Source organism: Nyctereutes procyonoides, unplaced genomic scaffold, assembly GCF_905146905.1.
Source record: "Nyctereutes procyonoides isolate TBG_1078 unplaced genomic scaffold, NYPRO_anot_genome, whole genome shotgun sequence".
Taxonomy (NCBI): domain Eukaryota; kingdom Metazoa; phylum Chordata; class Mammalia; order Carnivora; family Canidae; genus Nyctereutes; species Nyctereutes procyonoides.
The window spans coordinates 36,435,843-36,454,206 of record NW_026575043.1 but is presented as its reverse complement, the minus strand read 5'-3'; the positions used below and the strand labels follow the sequence as shown (position 1 = coordinate 36,454,206).

The window sequence follows — 18,364 nt, the reverse complement described above, 5'->3', positions numbered from 1 at the left end:
ACAGACAGGACCAGCTTGTGGGAATTCACAATTTACATATAATTATATCACATGCATTTACAACATGGGATGATGGAGGCCCAGGATTTAAAGCCCCCTTTAAGGAGTCATGTGACTTAGCAGTTGCCAAGCTGTTGTGCAGCAGAGACCAGGCGGCGGCTCCTGGTCCCGCCCTCCACAGACCAGTGGCCCCTGGCCCTGGGCACGTGCAGCTCACTCAACTTCCCCCGGGGAGTGGCCCAGAGAGAAGGGCTGACACTGGTCTCCCTGGGGAGAGTCAAGAGCGGTCTGAGCTCCTGGGATGGCGTGGTGCGGTGGCGATAATGTGGGGCAGGGTCAAGCTGCAATCCCCTCCCTTGCTTGCCTTAGAAGTCCACAGTTCTGTTCCCTGGACGAAGAAGCGTGTAACAAGCCAGCCTCTGACCCTAAGCTCCCCTCCCTGTCTTGCAAGTTCTCTCTAGTGCATCTGGTTGCTCAGACCACACACAGTACACACAACAGGCCGCGCCTAGTGTAAGGAGCTGATGAGGCCTGGTCAGCTGGGAAAACACAGGTAGCCGTCCTGATGCAAAAAGGAGGCGCTGGAGTTGCCTCTCTGATCCCAGGCTGGCTGTGTCCCTCCTGCCTGGCGGGCCTGGGCTGCTGGGGAGGGGATGTGTGCTTATCCCCATCCCCAGTAAGCGGCCCTTCCTGCCATCCTGAGGATGTGACACCTGGGCGCTCAGCACTCCGGACTGCAGTGAACAGAGCTCTGTGACGCCCCCGTCCTCCCAAATGGAATGACTGAGTGGCTTCTGAGACAGGGGTGGGGGTGGGGGATCATCTGGAAGTCAGGACCTGCTACCACCAGGCACTCCTGACAGGGACCTGCTCTGGAGCTGTCTGGCACACTGCTGACACCCTGAAGCTTGACAAATGCTTTAGGATGGCTCAGATCACCCCCGGATCAGAGCAGGAGGGATGCTGCCCCATGTGCCTACATCCTACGGGTCCTGCTGCTTTGAGTTGCATAACCCTCCCCCACCCCCACCCCCACCCCCAGCATCTGCCAATCAGAACATGGATTCTGACTCAATCAGGCATCTGGGGGATGAGGTATCTGGGGTCGATGTCACTCTCATGACCTGTACCACATCACCACCTCCCAGGACCTCAGGGCATACTCCAGGAAGCAAGATCACCCCAGACTGGTCTTCGGGCCCATTGGCTCAAGCTTAGCATGCCTGGACACACACAGCCAACCTCAAGCAGGATTTCATGAGAGCCAGACACCACCACACGGTGGCTCACTGATGCTTCCTCCCAAGGCCTGGACTCTGGGAAGCAGGACCACCTGGTCGGTAGGGCAGCTGAGGGGTTACACGAGGTGACACATGTGCTGTCTTAGCCGGATGTCGGGAGCACAGGCAGTGCTTGGACCCCCACAGAGCTCAGTGGTTTCCCAGGGCCATGATCTCAAGCCCTGAAAGTGTATGGTCATTCCTTCTCTCTTGCTCAGATTTACAGGAAGCAGTAAGAAAGCAGTCTCCTGGGATTTCTGGGAAAATCAGCTGAGACACAAACATACTCACGAGCTCCATCATCTGTCCTATCTTTCCAAAAAGACCTTCGTACTTGCTCCGTATGTGCCATTTTAAGCTGTGGTCCCTGAGTAATGATCGCCAAATGTAGACGATGACAGTTTGATGAGCAGCATAAATCCTAACATCCTGTTTTGATGCAGGGATACTCAGCACCACCCCCAGACTACACTTTCCCAAGTGGAAGAGGAGCTCAGGGAACAGGGCTGGTTATGGGGGAACAGTCCTGAGGCGGGCAAGCTCTACTACTAGTTAACACTTGCCAACTCCCACCTCCCACCAGGCCCACACTGCGCACTCTGGGGCCACCATCAACGGGAAAGGCACGTCTGCTTCTCCAGAAGCCCCTGTCCCATGGTCCTCCCCCACCCCAGCACACAGGATCCTGGACTGGAATGTTCTGCTTCTACTTCCACCTTCACAGGCAGCCTGGATGTGGCTCTTTATCTTCCATGGCTGCCAGTACAGGGTCCAGCCAACATAGGTGCTCAACTAGTCTCTGACTTACTGATTGCAAAACAGAATCATAAAAGAAAGTGCTGGAGATCCCCTGATTCTCACGAGCTGGAGTGGGCTGTTTGGAGCAGCCCTTGTTTGAGACAGAAGGCAAGTCTGTCAGATGACAAATCCTGGGGTGGGTGACCCATCCCTGACAGAGGCAAGAGTGCAGAGGCAGTGGGGCAGGAATACCGTGGAGGGGCTGCTGGCAGCAGCATGTGGCCCTGGTGGCAGGGGGAGGGGGCTGTTGGGTGCGGAGAAGGCAGATACATCACCCCACCCCCATACCATGATGAGGATGGGGAGCCCTGCTACGGAGATACACGAGGTGGGAGGAGTGAGCCCACAAAGGGCCGCTGAGCTGGCCGAGGCTCCAGAGAGACCAAAGGCATCACCACGCACAGGGAGCTGTCTTTTCCCCAAAACGGGATTAGAGAAGAACGAGGGAGGGGCTCAGCTGGTCTCCTACCTGAAGGCGTAGGTCTTCTGATGCCAGCTCAGCTGTCCCCGGATGCTGTATGCAATGGTGGTGACGAACTCCCCACCCAGCCCCAGCTCTGAGCACAGCTTCAGGGCGAATTTCTCGGGTGAGTTCTCTTTCTCTGACATGTCCCACTCAAACTGGTCCACGAGTGAAATGTTGCCCACGTGGATGTTCAACTGGGGCAAGAACCGAAGAACACAAGTGAGAAGGGACAGAACCATGCCAACCTCGGAGGCCTCCAGGAGGCGAGACTGTCTAGCGGGGAGCCGCCAGGCCAGCCTGGACCCTGCCCACCACTCACTAGCTGAGACCGGGGCTACCCCTCGTCCTTCTGGCCACAGGTCCCCGTCCAGAACAACAGATGACACCAACGCCTGCTGGGATTGCCACAACGGGCTCTGGCTTAAGACCTGGCACATTCACCCATCTTACTAGTAGGTGTGATCGCCCCACGTGAATAGCCCACAAGGGTGCAGGTGAAGCCTGGGTGGGCAGCAGAGGCCCACGGTCGGCCCTCCTACCACACTCCCAGCAGACATTCTGCTGAAGGGCAACCTGCAGCCAGTCCAGGCCTTGCCTGTGCAGCACCCAGACCACAATGGAACATAACCTGCACCCCAGGAGCTCCCCATGACACCTGCATTCAGAACCACCATTTTTGCTCCTCATCCAGCAGATGAGCAGGACTGCTCTGCAACTGGGCGTCAATGAGTCACACAGGAAGGACACTCCAGGGTCTGTCTGGCTCTGTTCACCGGGCACTGTGTCCACGAGGCTCCGCCAATGGCTACATGCCTGGGACCACCCCTCACTGCTCCCCAAGTGAACAGGCCACAGTGCACCGGCCCTTTCACCTACTATCGCTGTGTGCTCAGGTTTTGAAGACAACGCTCAAGGTGGCCACTGCTCAGGGCCCACTCCATGCAGGGTGGGTCCTTCCCGCTACCTTCAGGAAGCGTGGGATCTCACTCCCTGTCCCCGTTCATGAAGCTCTGAACCTCTGGACCCTACACACCACTTTTCACTCGCTGTAAATGAGGCCCCTGTCTTTTCCCACTTCCGTGTTCTGCTTACACTGGGTGACCAATGACAGTTTGCAGAACGGAAGAGCTGCCCCTTCTTGCAGGAAACCAAGGCCCATGAGCCCTGAGGGCATGCTGGGACCAAGGAGACGTCAAGCAGCAGGCAGCCCACAGAAAAACATCAAACGGGACCCAACAGGACCGACAAGCGTAGTTGTTCACAGCCAGCCCCAGCAAGCCCTGCCCCAGGTACAAGAGCAGCAGTCCTCTCCGCCACCAGGCGGCGCCATGTGGCCTGGGCTGTCTGTCCCCTGCCATTAATTGGGTCAAAAATGCTTGCATCTATTAAAAAATACAGAGTGTGGGCCTATCAAGAGAGGCACAGGGAACGCAATGTGAGTCTCTCCAACAAAAAGTCATCTTCGGGGGATCCCTGGGGGGCGCAGCGGTTTAGCGCCTGCCTTTGGCCCAGGGCGTGATCCTGGAGACCCGGGATTGAATCCCACGTCGGGCTCCTGGTGCATGGAGCCTGCTTCTCCCTCTGCCTGTGTCTCTGCCTCTCTCTCTCTCTCTCTCTCTCGCTGACTATCATGAATAAATTAAAAAAAAAAAAGCCATCTTCGTAAAAAAAAAAAAAAGCCATCTTCGTGGGTTGACATTCCAGTTGGGGGAGAGACACCCAAGCATGTCAAATATGTGAATGGGAGGTACATGGCCTATGTGGCCAGGGCCTAAAGGGAAAATGAGGGGACAGCTGGAAAGCACACAGGAGGCCATGTTAGCCAGGAGGCCCAAGATTGCCTCCTCAGGGAGACAGCATTTTAGGAAGAACAAAATGGTCAGACAGCAGGACTTGCAGCTCCTTAGAGAGAAGGGTCCTGGGCAGAGTTAGGCCTGAGGCTTTCCTAAGGGCTCCAATTTCCACAAAGGGATCTGGGAGGTCTGTGGAGTGTTCTGAGCAGAGAAGAGACACTGGCTGCCACTGAGACCTCTGCTGGAGGGAGCCAAGAAGCAGTGGGGATTCGGGGGGCGCTGAGGAGCTGGACTCTGAGTGGGCCCAGAGATGGGGCAGGGCCAGGACCCCTGAGGGGGTGTACTGCACTGGGGCCAGACTCCACCCCCTCCCCAACCACCACCCCTTATCACCACATACACCTGCACAGGCAGGGCCCGGCCAGCTGTGAAGAGCCTGATCGCTTGACTTGTGAGAAGCACTGAGCCCCCCAAACCCCTGAAACGAAACACAGCCAACCAGTGCTAAGTGCCCTGGTAAAGGCGGCCAGGTCTGGGCTATAGTCCCAGAGTCCCCCCCAAAAAATCTGTTTTAAGTGGCTATTCCATGCTAAGGCACCACTTTATGAAGACACTCCTCAGGTGCCACCACAGCAAAGATCCCTGTCCTCCACTATGTACCAGGAGCCAGAGAACAAAGAATATCCTCAAGGAAGGACCCAGCTCTCCTTGAGTTCCCTTGACCCAAACCTTGGTGTGACCTTCAGTTTCCAGTGCCTACAAGGTGCGCACTGTCCCCGCGGCCATAAGCCCATGAGGGCTCTGACCTGATAAACACAGTAGCAGAGTTTCTCTGGGCCGTGTCCAGCCTTAGTGCCATGGAGCCCTTGCGTTAGAGCCAGGCAGGAAACGCACCTCGAGGGTGGGAATGACAGGCAGGATTGTAGGGCCTGAAAGGGCCTCACAAAGGTTGCCAACAAAGCCTCTGGTCAAGAGAGATGGTGCAAATCCTGGCAGATTTTCAACTGCCTGCTAACTTTCTATACAGCTTCCCACAAGCCCTATCAGGACTTAAAACAAACAAACAAAAATTCTGAAAAAAGTATCAGGAAGCCAGCTGGTCAGACTCAGCAGGACCCTGGTCGTGGCCAAGCCCACCCATTTGGAAGCATGTTGTTGGGGGCAGCTGATCCATGAGGCCGCAGTTACAGGACAAAGACAAGGCACAGAACCGAGTCCTCGGGCAATCCTTCAGAGGTGAGAGGCTACACATGAGAATGCAGGTGAGGGTCCCACTGCCCCCTTTCTTTCCTATGAAGTTCCCCTTCTTTCTCAGTCATACCCTTTGTCTGCTGGTTGGCCAGAATATGAAACTAAAATGGGTTAAGAAAAACAGATTCTCTCAAAAGAAATAACCACTGGGGCACCTGGCTGGCTCAGTCAGGAGAGCATGCAACTTTTTTTTTTTTTTTAAGATTTTATTTATTTATTCATGGGAGACACACACAGAGAGAGAGAGACACAGGCAGAGGGAGAAGCAGGCTCCATGCAGGGGACCTGAATTGGGACTCGGTCCTAGAACTCAGGATCATACCCTGAGCCAAAGGTAGAGGTTCAACCACTGAGCCACCCAGGCATCCCATAGAGAGCATGCAACTCTTGATCTTGGGTCGCAAGTTCAAGATCCACGTTAAAAGAAATAATAATAAGGGCAGCCTGGGTGGCTCAGCGGTTTAGCGCTGCCTTCAGCCCAGGGCATGATCCTGGAGATCCAGGATCGAGTCCCATGTTGGGCTCCCTGCATGGAGCCTGCTTCTCCCTCTGCCTGTGTCTCTGCCTCTCTCTCCCTCTCTCTCTCTCTCTCTCTCTCTCTCTCATGAATAAATAAATAAAATCGTAAAAAAAATATATATAAAAATAAATAAATAAAATCTTTAAAAAATAATAATAATAAAATAAAAAATTTAACAAGTAAGGACACTGAATGAGTAAACAAAAACTTCCTCACAAAGAAAAACCCTGGATCCGATGGCTTCCCTGGTATATTCTACCGAACACTGAAAGAATTAGCAGCAATCCTTTTCAAATTCTGCCAAAAAACTGAAGAGGAGAGAACGCTTCATAACTTGTTGCCCATATAACAAAGCCATATACTACCAGAAAGGAAAAACTACAGGCCAATCAATATTCCTTATAAACATCGATGTAAAAATCTTTAACAAAATACTAGAAAACTGGGGACGCCTGGGTGGCTCGGTGGTTGAGCCTTTGGCTCAGGTCGTGATCCCAGGGTCCTGGAATCGAATCCTGAAAACTATAAAGCTATTAAAAGAAAACAGAAAAATGTTTCATGACATTTTATTTAGCAGAGATTTCTTAAGTATGAGACCAAGGGCACAGGGAACAAATGAAAAGACAACTTAGACTTCATCAAAATAAAACATTTTATGCATCAAAGGACACTATCAAGAGTAAAAAGGCAACCTACGGAATGGGACAAAATATTTGCAAATCACATATCTGATAAGGTATTGATATCCACAATATATAAAGAACTTGTAAAACTCAACAACAAAAGAACAAAAAACCTGATTTAAAAAAAGGCAAACAACTTGAACACACATTTCTCAAGATCTACAACTGACCAGAAGGCACATGACAGATATTCAGTGTCACTAATTAATGGAAATGCAAATCAAAGCCACAATGAGGTAACACATCACACTAAGCAGGCTCTGTAGCAGGCAGGCCTGGGCCCAAATCTCAGCACTATCACTTATCAGCTGGGCATTCTGGGGCAGGTGATGTGATCTCTCCATGTGGCAACCTCTTTATCTGTAAGACAATGGCTAAGGCAGCAGCTTCGCCCAGAGTTGGGGCAGGTTACTAGACAGTGTGAAGTGTGGTTGGCCCCGCAAGTCCACAGGAAGAACGTGGCACTGCTGTTCAGATCCCTGTGGGCTTCCCTGCTCTGCCTGGCAGCTGGCTTCATTCCTCTGTAGCACCTGTGCTCCCCTCAACACCTGAATACATCCAGAATACATCTCTTACTCAGAAAAATCAACCTACAACCCTCCCTGGGGTGAACAGCCACATACTGCCTTTAAGACAGCTTTCCAGAAGTCTAACCCCACAGCACAAACCCCAAAGCCAGGCTTTGGCCAAGGCCTCAGTATACCCTCAGCATACTATGACCTGTCTGTCCAGGACTGGAAGGCCCTGGAGGAGGGTGAAGAGCTGCCTACCTTAATAATGACACGTTGGTCTGACTGGTCCTCCAGGATGCTGTCCGTGGGGTAGGACTCTATCTGCTGTCTGATGGCAGACGCGATGGCTGGGACAAATGTCAGCGGGTTCAAATCCAGATCATCACAGAGGATTTCTGAAAACATCTCAGGAGTCATCAGCTTCTCTGAAATCAGGAGAAAGGGCAACAATTACCAGCTGATTGCAGGACCTAACTTTATCATGTTTGGCCCTAGCCGCCCCATCCCCTTCCTTCTATACTAGACCTTCCCGACAATGTTGAGGATAAAGTTATGACAATTGAGGTGACCCTCCCAGACATGGGGATGGGAGGAAGCACAGGACAAGCACCGCCTCCTTCTGGCCCTCATTCCACACATAATCCTTTGATACCTTGATCTGGGACTTCTAGAGTCCGGAACTGAGAGGAAAGAAATCGTTGTTCAAGCCACCCAGTCTGATACTGTTACAGAAGCCTGAGCAAAATAAGTCACTTTGGGGTCAGTGACCCACAGGCACACAGTCATCCACCACTTCCTTCCCAATAGAGAAATCCCTCCGACACATTAGGCTGCTTCTGGCTTTTTATGGTTCCCTCAGTTTCTTACTCTCTCGGCAGTACATGCACATAACAAGGTGACAGATAAGCAGGTATACATGGACCCTGGATCCTAGAAATGTAGCCATACCAGGTATAAACTTGTAGAAGCCATCTACAACTGGCCAGATTACAGCAAGGTCCCAAGTGGTCAGATGTTTTCTCTCTGTTCTGCCCTGTTGCTGTAATCCAAACTTTAATGACCATGCACCACTTCTGGGATGAGCCACCAACAAGAAAGTCAAGGATGCATCCCCTTATTGGTACATGGCATGATTCCATCATCAAGAACCACATGTGCTCAACAACTGACCCTACTATTCCTCCACCAGCCCAGAAGGGGTAGAGCCCAGCCATTCTAACAATACCATCAGAACAGACCCAGAACACTCAGTCAGCCTATGATCAGTAACTTATAGCAAGCAAGCGTAGTTAATTTTGGAGATTGTAGCATGAAGCCAAAGTACCCTATAAATACAATGTGCACATTTTCTTACATTAAACTTTAGTTTGAGGTAACTAAATTAATATGCAATCTTGATTACTGTAGCTATATACTGAGATGAGAATCGGGAGATTGATTCCTCCTACTTTATTCTTTTAAAGATTTTTTAGGGGGATCCCTGAATGGCTCAGCAGTTTAGTACCTGCCTTTGGTCCTGGGCGTGGTTGTGGAGTCCCAGGATCGAGTCCCACATCAGGCTCCCTGCATGGAGCCTGCCTCTCTCTCTGCCTCTCTGTGTGTCTCTCATGAATAAATAAAATCTTTTTTTTAAAAAAATGGTTAAAGGTTTTTAAAAATTTTATTTATTCACGAGAGACACACACACACAGAGAGGCAGAGGATAGGTGGAAGGAGAAGCAGGCTCCATGCAAGGAGCCCGACGTGGGACTTGATCCCGGGACTCCAGGATCATGCCCTGAGCTGAAGGTAGGTGCTTAATTGCTGAGCCACCCAGGCATCCCTATTCTTCCTTTCCAAAACTGCTTTAGCTATTCTAGTTCCTTTACCTTCCATATAAATTCTAGATAATTTTGTCTACATATACAAAAAGTCTTGCTGAAATTCTCATAGGAATTGCATTCAACTTACACAACAATTTAAAGAACTGACATCTTGGGTAGTCTAATCCATGAACATGGTATGTCTGCCCATTTATTTAGATCTTTAATTACTTTTATTGGTGATTTGTAGTTTTTGTTTTTGGCATACAAACCCTGTACACACTTTACACCAAAGTGTTTCTCTCTCTCTCTCTCTTGATTTTTTTAAAGGTTTATTTTTAGAGAGACAGAGAGCATGTAGGTAGTTATGTGGGGCAGAGGGAGGGGGAGACAGAATCGCAAGCAGACTGTGCGCTGAATGTGGAGCCCGTTCCCACAATCGAAATCATGACCCGAGCCAAAACCAGGAGTTGGTTGCTCAACCAAGTGCCCAGGTAATCCCAAAGTATTGCCCAGGTAATCCCAAAGTATTCCTTTTTAAATTGAGTGAATGTAAATGGTAATGTATTGTTGTTCATCAATAGTACACAGAAATACAATTGATTTTTGCATGTTTATCTTATAATCCTGTGACCATGCTAAACTCAATCATTAGTATTAGCAGGGTTTTTTGTAGATCTCTTGGGATTTTCTATGTAGGCAATCATGTCATCTACAAATAGGGACAATTACTTATTTTTTTTTTAAGATTTTATTTATTTATTCATGAGATACACACACAGAGAGGCAGAGACACAGAGAGAGAAGCAGGCTCCATGCAGGGAGCCTGATGCGGGACTCCAGGATCACGCCCTGGGCCAAAGGGAGGTGCTCAACCACTGAGCCACCCAGGTGTCCCTTACTTTTTAAAGACTTGAAAGAGAGAGGGAGAGAGTGTGAGCAAGCAGGGGGAGGGGCACAGGTAGATAATCTCCAGTGAGTATGGACCCCAATGCAGGGCTCAATCCCAATCATGAACCAAGCCAAAATTGAGAGTTCACCACTCAACTGACTGAGCCACTCCAGTACCCCCAAACAGGGACAGTTTAATTTCTTTCTTTCTGATCTGTATGTTTTTTATTTAATTTTCTGGGCCTACTTGCACTGGCTAAGAACAAGAGTGATGAGAGCAGACATCTTTGCTTTGTTCCTGATCACAGCCAGAAAGTATTCAGTCTCTCACCATTAAATATGTTAGCAAAACAAAACAAAACAAAAACAAACAAACAAAAATATGTTAGCTATAGGATATTTTGTAATGTTCTTTATTAAATTGAAGTAGTTCCCCTCTAATCCCATTTTTCTTAACGTTTTTAATCAAGAATGAGTGTTTTGTTGTTTTTTCTGCATCAATTGATATCACCTGTTTTTTCTTTAGTCTGTTAATATGGTGGATTATGTTGATTGATTTTCAAATATTTCACTAGATTTGCAACCCAGGAATAACAAACACTACTTGGGTCATGGTGTATAATTCTTTTTATCTACATTCTGTTTCCTAGTGTTTTATTAAGGATTTGTGTCTAGGTGCCTGGGTGCCTCAGTCAGTTAAGTGATCTTAGCTCAGTTCCTGATCTTGAGGTTGTGAATTCAAGCCCTGCATTGGGCTTCATGCTGAGCATGAAACCTATTTTTTAAAAAAGATTAACACGTCCATTATATTGGCCTATCATTTCCTTTTTCTGTACTGTCTTTAGTTTTGATATAAAGATAATACTAGCTTTGTAAAATGCATTGGGGTAAAAAAAGTAAAATGCATTGAGAAGTGTTCCTTCTTCTATTTTCTGGGACGAGATGGCAGAGAATTGATGTTAATTCTTTAAATATTTGGTAAAATTCTTCAGTCACCATCTGTTCCTGGAAATTTCCTTTTGGGGAGTTTTTAAACTATGAGTCATATTTTTTAACAGTTATAAGACAAATCAAATTATCTGATACTGAGTGAATTGTGGTAGCTCACGTTTTACAAGGATTCACCCCATTTTGTCTAAATTGTCCAATTTATGTGTGTAGAGTTTTTGTGGTGCTCCTTTTGATATGTGTAGCATCTGTAGTGATAGCCCATTTCATTCCTGATTTTGATAATTTGTTTTCATCTTTTGTTGTCAGTTTTGTGAGGTTTGTCAATTTTACTGAGCTTTTCAAAATATCATATATGTATTTCATTAATTTTCTCCATTGTTTTCCATTTCAATTCCATTGATTCCTGCTCTACTATGCCCTACCTCCTGCTTGCTGTGGTTTTATTTAGCTTTTCTTTTTCTCAATTCTTGAGGTGGGAGTTTAGATTATAGATCTGAGACTTCTCTACTTTTCTTCTGTAAATATTGATACTACAAATTACCCTGTCAGTACTACTTTAACCATATACTACAAATTTTGGTATGTGATATTTTCACTCAGGTCCATGTATTTATTATTTCCCTTTAGATTTCCTTTTTGAACCATGAATTAATTAGAAACGTGTTGTTTAGTTTACAAGTATTTGAGTCCATTCTGGTTGAAGAACACATAATGTACAATTTCAATTCTTTTAAACTTGTTTAAATTTCTTTTTAATTTGTTTTATAACCCATGACATGGTTTATGGGTTGTATGTCCCTTATGAAGTTAAAGAGAATATGCATTTTGTTGTAATAGACAGTGTTCTATACATGACGATTAGATTCTGTTGGCTTATGGTGTTGATGGGTTTCTTTCACCTTGCTCATTTTCTGTCTAGTTGTTCTATCAGTTGAGACAGAGAGATGTCAAAGACTCCAATATAACTGTGAATTTGTCTGTTTCTCCTTTCAGTTCTATCAGTTTTTGCTTCACATGTTTTCCAGCTCTGTTGTTTGGTGGATACATATTTAGGATTGCTAGGTCTTTTTGGTAGACTGACCCTTTTATCATTGTAGTACCTGCAATCTGTGGCTTATCTGTGGCTTTGCTTTCTCCAGTCTGTTACCTGTAGCCAACTTTGATCTGGAAGCAAATGATCTTCCTTCTGATGTATCATCAGAAGATTAACAGTAGGCTAATCCTACATCACAGTGCCTATGACATTCACTTCACTTGATCTCATGAAGTAGGCATTTTATCATCTCACAAGAAAAAGGGTGAATATGATACACTAAGATATTTTGAGACCACGTTCATACAACTTTTATTACAGCATTGTTATAATTGTCCTATTATTGTTAACCTTTAACTGTACCTAGTTCATAAACTAAACCTTACCATAAGTAGGCATGTATAAGAAAAAACATAGTATATATAGAATTTGGCACTATCTGCAGTTTCATGCATTCACTGGGGGTCTTGGAATATATTCCTTGTGGAGAAGGGGGAACTACTGTATTTAACTCTCTACCTGTGGTAATTTGCTTTGCTCTTAAATCAGCTTTATCTGATACTAATGCTACCATTTCTTTTTTTTTTTTTTTTAAGATTTTATTTATTTATTCATGAAAGACACAGAGAGAGAGAGAGAGAGAGAGAGGCAGAGACACAGGCAGAGGGAGAAGCAGGCTCCATGCAGGGAGCCCGACACGGGACTCGATCCCGTGTCTCCAGGATCACGCCCTAGGCTGAAGGCAGCGCTAAACCACCAAGCCACTGGGCTGCCCTAATGCTGCTTTCCTCTGATTAATGCCTGCATGATTTATTTTTTTCTATGACTTTATGTCCAACCCACCTATATCATTATATTTGAAGTAAGTTTCTTGTAGATAATGTATCATTGGATCATGCACTCTGCCAGGGGTGTCTGGCTGCCCCAGGTGGTGGAGCATGCGATTCTTAATCTCCAGGTTATGAGTTGAAGCCCCATGTTGGGTGTAGAGGTTACTTTTAAAAATAAAGTGTTAGGGATGCCTGGGTGGCTCAGTAGTTGAGCGTCTGCCTTTGGCTCAGGGTGTGATCCTGGAGTTCTGAGATCGAGTCCCCCATCAGGTTCCCTGTGGGGAGCCTGCTTTCCCTCTGCCTATGTCTCTGCCTCTCTCTCTGTATCTCTCAGGAATAAATAAATGAAATCTTAAAAATATAAATAAAGCGTTAAAAAATGTACTCTGTGAATCTCTGTTTTTTTAAACGGGTAATTACTGACATATTAAGGCTTACATCTGCTACGTTTTTTTGTTTTCTTTTCTTACCTTCCTGTGGGTTATTTAAACATTTTTTAGGATTCCATTTTGAGTATATCTTTTCGCATAGAATTTTTAAGCCCTTCTACGTGTAATATCATATATATATAATTTAATCAGTCTACCAGTTTCATTTTTACTAACTCAAGTGAAGTATAGAAATTTTACATCATGTTTCTTTACACTCCCTCATTTATAATACAAGTATCTTTCTTTTTTTTAATAATACAAGTGTCTTAAGATATTTCCTCTACATACATTTAGAACCACATTGGACAGCATTATCATGTTTGCCTCAACTGTCGAACATAATTTAGAAAACTCAAGAGGATAAAGCAAGCTTATTTTATTTACCCATATCTTCAGTTATATTTTCTTCCTTCCTGATGTTCCTTTTTTCTTTTATCATCTCCCTCCTTTTTTTTAAAGACTTTTTATTTGAGAGAGAGTGAACAAGTAAGCAAGAGCACAAGCAGGGGAGGGGCAGAGGGAGATGAAACTGGATGGGGATAGGGGGCTCAATCCCAGGACCCTGGGATCATGATCTGAGCCAAAGACAGAGGCTTAACGGACTGAGCCACCCAGGTGCCCTATCATCTCCCTTCTTTTAAGTTAGGTCTATAGGTGATAGTATTCCTCCATCTGAGGATTTCCCCTTCATTCCTTTTTTTTTTTTTTTTTTTTTAAGATTTCATTTATTTATTCACGAGAGACACACAGAGAGAATCAGAGACACAGACAGAGGGAGAAGCAGGCTCCAAGCAGGGAGCCTGATGTGGGACTCGATCCCAGGACCCCGGGACCATGACCTGAACCAAAGACAGACGCTCAACTGCTGAGTCACCCAGGCATCCCTCCCCTTCATTCCTGAAGGATATCTTTACTGGGTGTCCAATTCAAGACTGGTAGTCCTTTTCTTTCAGTGCCTGAAACACCATGCGCCATTTCCTCTAGCCTCCATAGTTTCGGATGAGAAATCTTTTGTCATTCCAGGTTTTTCCCTCTAAGTCAGCTGTTATTTTCCTCAGCTCTCAAGATCTTTTCTTTGTGTTTAGTTTTCAGAAGTTTAAATATGATGAGTCTCAGCATGGATTTCTTTGGGTTTATATTGCTGGGATCCACTTAGCTTCTTGAATTTATCATTTGAGGTTAAGTATCCAAAGTGAACATGTAGACACAAATCTCTAGAAACCGGGACACCTGGGTGGTGCAGCGGTTGAGTATCTGCCTGCGGGGAGCCTGTTTCTCCCTCTGCCTATGTCTCTGCCTCTCTTTGTGTGTCTCTCATGAATAAATAAATAAAATCTTAAAAAAATAAAATAAAATAAAATGTCTAAAAAACAAAAACAAATCTCTAGAAACTGCTTCTGGTAGCCATGCCCTGCAGGGTCCCAATCACCCCTGGTCTGTGTGCAGGAGCAAATACCACACCTTTTCCTGAGGCAGCTTGTGGCCCTGCCTTGGGATTCCCTGATCCCTTGGTGGGGCCAACTACGTGTTCTTGTTCAGCAGCTCATCCTTTTTGGAAGATTTTAACATATCCCAAGGAGGCTGGCTATCGAGACAGATGATGGCATATTTCACCAGCAACTCACGTAAGCTCTCTTGCATGTCCTAAGAAAAGATAACCTTGAACTCATTGTTAACAGATACCTACCAAAAGCCTGTTGGGAGACAAATCCTGGTTATGAAGAATGTCCCGGTTCTGAAGGACATGTAGTTCATTCATGCTGCTCAACATTTTTCAGTCCCTTTGTGATAGAGTCTCACACTTACCTTTAAGGTTACTTGAAATTTCAAAGTAAATTACGTATGACCACACACACACACACACACACACACACACACACACACACACACAAAAACAGTGGTTTTGAACATGCGATTTTAACTACCATGCATGGCTTACTAATTGCCAGTTAAGAACTATAGCTCTTAGACATGCTAAATATAAATACCACTAGGCTGAGGAAGAGTTCACAGAACAAAATTATTTTGTACCAAATACACCAAAAAGTTTGTACCAAATTATACTTAATGGGGGATATGGTGTGTTACAAGAGGACTCCTTTGAGGAATAACCTGCAAACTCACGGGAGAATTCCCGGGTCTTCCTGGACAGATCCACATCTCCAATGCATTATACAGTGTCCTCTTCCTGAGGTCCGGGCGGGGGTTATAGGTTCTTTTGGATTCAAGTACTATGTGTGATTCTGTCCCTTCTGAGCCACAAGCAGTTGTTCACCTTGACCACACTGGTAACTGTAGAACGATCATCCTGTCTCTCTCTGCTTGGTTCTAAAGGGCTGAGCGTTATGGCCTCCCCTCGCAACGTACACCTACTGAACTGTGTGTATGAACCAGAGAACGGGCTTCATTTTGTTCTTCTCCTTTCATTTTCCATTTCATCTAATTTTTCCTAACGACATCTTTTGCATTTGCTTTATTCTTTTGTACGAAGTGTTCTCGTATAAGATGCCTTATCCCTTCTGGAATAGGGTGGGAGTATAAATAAATAGTCTGAGCCTTCTATATGTTATTGAAAGAAAAATAACATGATAATACAAGACAGGGTCAATTTGAATGGCTAAGTTCCTATGCCATGGCCTATGGCCAGGTTCTATGCTAAATGTTGTAAGAAAAGCAGCAATAAAAAACAAGCTCGTTGACCTCAAAGGGTTGAAATGGGGAGAGAGATGAATTAGCAACTATAACATAGGCCAGCTGAGATAAGAAGGGAACGGTGTTAACAGGGGATGTGTAGCATTGGCCATGGTCTGGCACTCATCAGCTGTCCTGTCCTCATGTTGGAGTATCACCAATGCACCACACCTGCTCTGTCTACACTCATTACAATATCCCAGAACCCCTCACCACGTCTCCCCTTGGCAACATCCTCTCTCGCCAGCTAATCTGTGGGCCCTGGAGGACATGCACCCAGCTCTCAGGCCTTGTTCCCAGAGCCAGGCAGAGGCCCTTGGACTCATGCCTGGCATATCAAGTGCCAGGAGATGACCAAAGGAAACAGCCTAATCCCTCTAGAAAGCTCAAGGCAACCACATATCAACAACTACACACGTTCCTCCTTGAGGAAATCCCCTTTGGGAGAAAAAAGTTGTAAGCGATTATATTCTCCGCCATGGAAATGTCTAATAGCAGAAGGAATTTTAGCAAAAGAAGGCACTACAACTCAACAGAAAATTGTGTGCCAATTATGAAGACCAAAGAAACCAGGAGGATACTTATAAGTGAAGAAAAATAAAATTATACTTGCACTATAATTACAACTCTGTTAAATATCTGCACGTGCCAAATGACTGGCAGGGAAACTATTATTAGGAACGGTGAGATTCTGGGGATTCTCAACTTCATTTAAAAATTATACTCACTGGGGCTTTTTCATTGCTGTTCTTTGGTTTTGGTCTGAATATAAATAATCTGTTTTAAAAAGTCTGATTCAGGAAAACATTAAAGAAAAAATAAACACATATGCAATCCTCCTTCCTGAATGGGATAAGGACAAAACGCTCTGGAAAATGTCTCCTGGGCAGCCCAGGTGGCCCAGCGGTTTAGTGCCACCTTCAGCCCAGTGTGTGATCCTGGAGACCTGGGATTGAGTCCCACATTGGGCTCCCTGCACGGAGCCTGCTTCTCCCTCTGCCTGTGTCTCTGCCTCTCTCTGTGTCTCTCACAAATAGACAAAATCTAGAAAAAAAAGAAAAAAAGAAAATGTCTCCTACACTTTCTCTTGCTCATGAAGAGTATGCTCTCTTGAGCATGAAGTCATGCTCAGGGTCTGGGAACCAGGGAAGAGCAGGCATCTGACCCAGGACTTACAGAGTGAGAATGGGAAAAGGAAGAACAGACAAAGGAAGGGTAGACCTCACTGGGATGAGAGAGGTATGACACGTGCACACACGGCATCATGACAGATTAGAGGGTTGGACAGAGCTAATGCAAGGTGGGTAGAGGGCCATGCGGCTGATCTGAATGAGTAGCAGCAAAGTCATCGTGAGCTCTGTGGATAGAGAGGCTGCATCCTGACTGGCCCCTGACCTGCCCAAGCTCGCTAGGAGAGGAAGGAATCTGAGGCTCACATGCCCAACCCACAGGAAATGGGGGCAGAAGCAGGATCTGAACCCAGAGTCCACACCCTCCCAATCTATGCCACAAAGCTCTGAATGTCGTGTTCATAGTCCAGGATCCCAACAGGCAGGAGGCAAGAAAAAGGACTGTTCACACTTCAGCTGGGCCTGGGCTGTGCAGACCCCAATCTCCCACATACCATTCATGTTCCATGTAAAGGCATCTCGCAGCTTCTGGCCATCGATCTCCATGTCCAGCCGGATGGGGACCAGCACCTCAGGCTGGGACGCATTTTCATGGATCACAGCTGGGTCGTGGTCATCAAAGCTGGAAGTGAAGTGGCAGCGAAGTCAGCAAGGGGTGCCGTGGGTCTCCACGGTCAGGGCCTCCCTCCCTCTTTGCACTACTGTCACTGCGAACTCGGCCAGAGGGAGAAACCCACTTCTTATGGTGACTTGTTAACTAAGGGCTGAGCCAGTGGGGAGACCAGGCAAGCAGGGGTCCTGCAGCCACAGGAGCAGAGTTCCAGGCTTCAAGGACACTCAGGGAAGGAGAGGGAGCTGCGGCCTTGGGCAGTGGGGTATGACCTAGACATACCCCAGAGGAAGCAAGATTTAAGCCCCAAAGCAGGTAGAACTTTCACAGAAAACTGTAGGTAAGGAAGGGTATTTTCTTTCTTTTCTTTTTTTTTTTTTTTTTTTTGGAAGAGTATTTTCAGAAGAGGAAATACTTAACGAAATCCAAGGGGCAGGAGCGGTGAGGAGCTGTTGGGGAGCAAGAGCCAGAGCACTGAGGGTGGGATGCAGGTTGGGAGGAGGGAAGGAGCACTGTCGGGGACACAGAGAAGCTACACGTGTCCAAGTACCCATGCTTCTCCATCTCAGGCTATGGAATCCAGCCTCTACCCGAGGGAGCTCCAGGAGAACCCAGAGCAAGGCAGTTATGCAGTCATATCTGTATTTCAGGAAGACACAGAGGAAAGAGGCTGGGGTGGTGAGGGGGGGCAG

At 46.5% G+C, this 18,364-nt stretch overlaps 1 protein-coding gene across 2 annotated transcripts in view; it reads right to left on the bottom strand.

Annotated features, from left to right (window-relative positions):
- Positions 1-18,364, bottom strand: part of SMARCB1 (SWI/SNF related, matrix associated, actin dependent regulator of chromatin, subfamily b, member 1) — a 36,093-nt gene that overhangs the window by 6,051 nt on the left and 11,678 nt on the right. For both annotated transcript variants that reach the window (XM_055322213.1, XM_055322214.1), the window contains exons 5-7: positions 17,557-17,684; positions 7,562-7,728; positions 2,548-2,738 (exon numbers count right to left, since the gene is read on the bottom strand). In XM_055322213.1, the coding sequence (XP_055178188.1) occupies positions 2,548-2,738; positions 7,562-7,728; positions 17,557-17,684 (486 nt within the window). The remainder of the gene's footprint in view (positions 1-2,547; positions 2,739-7,561; positions 7,729-17,556; positions 17,685-18,364) is intronic.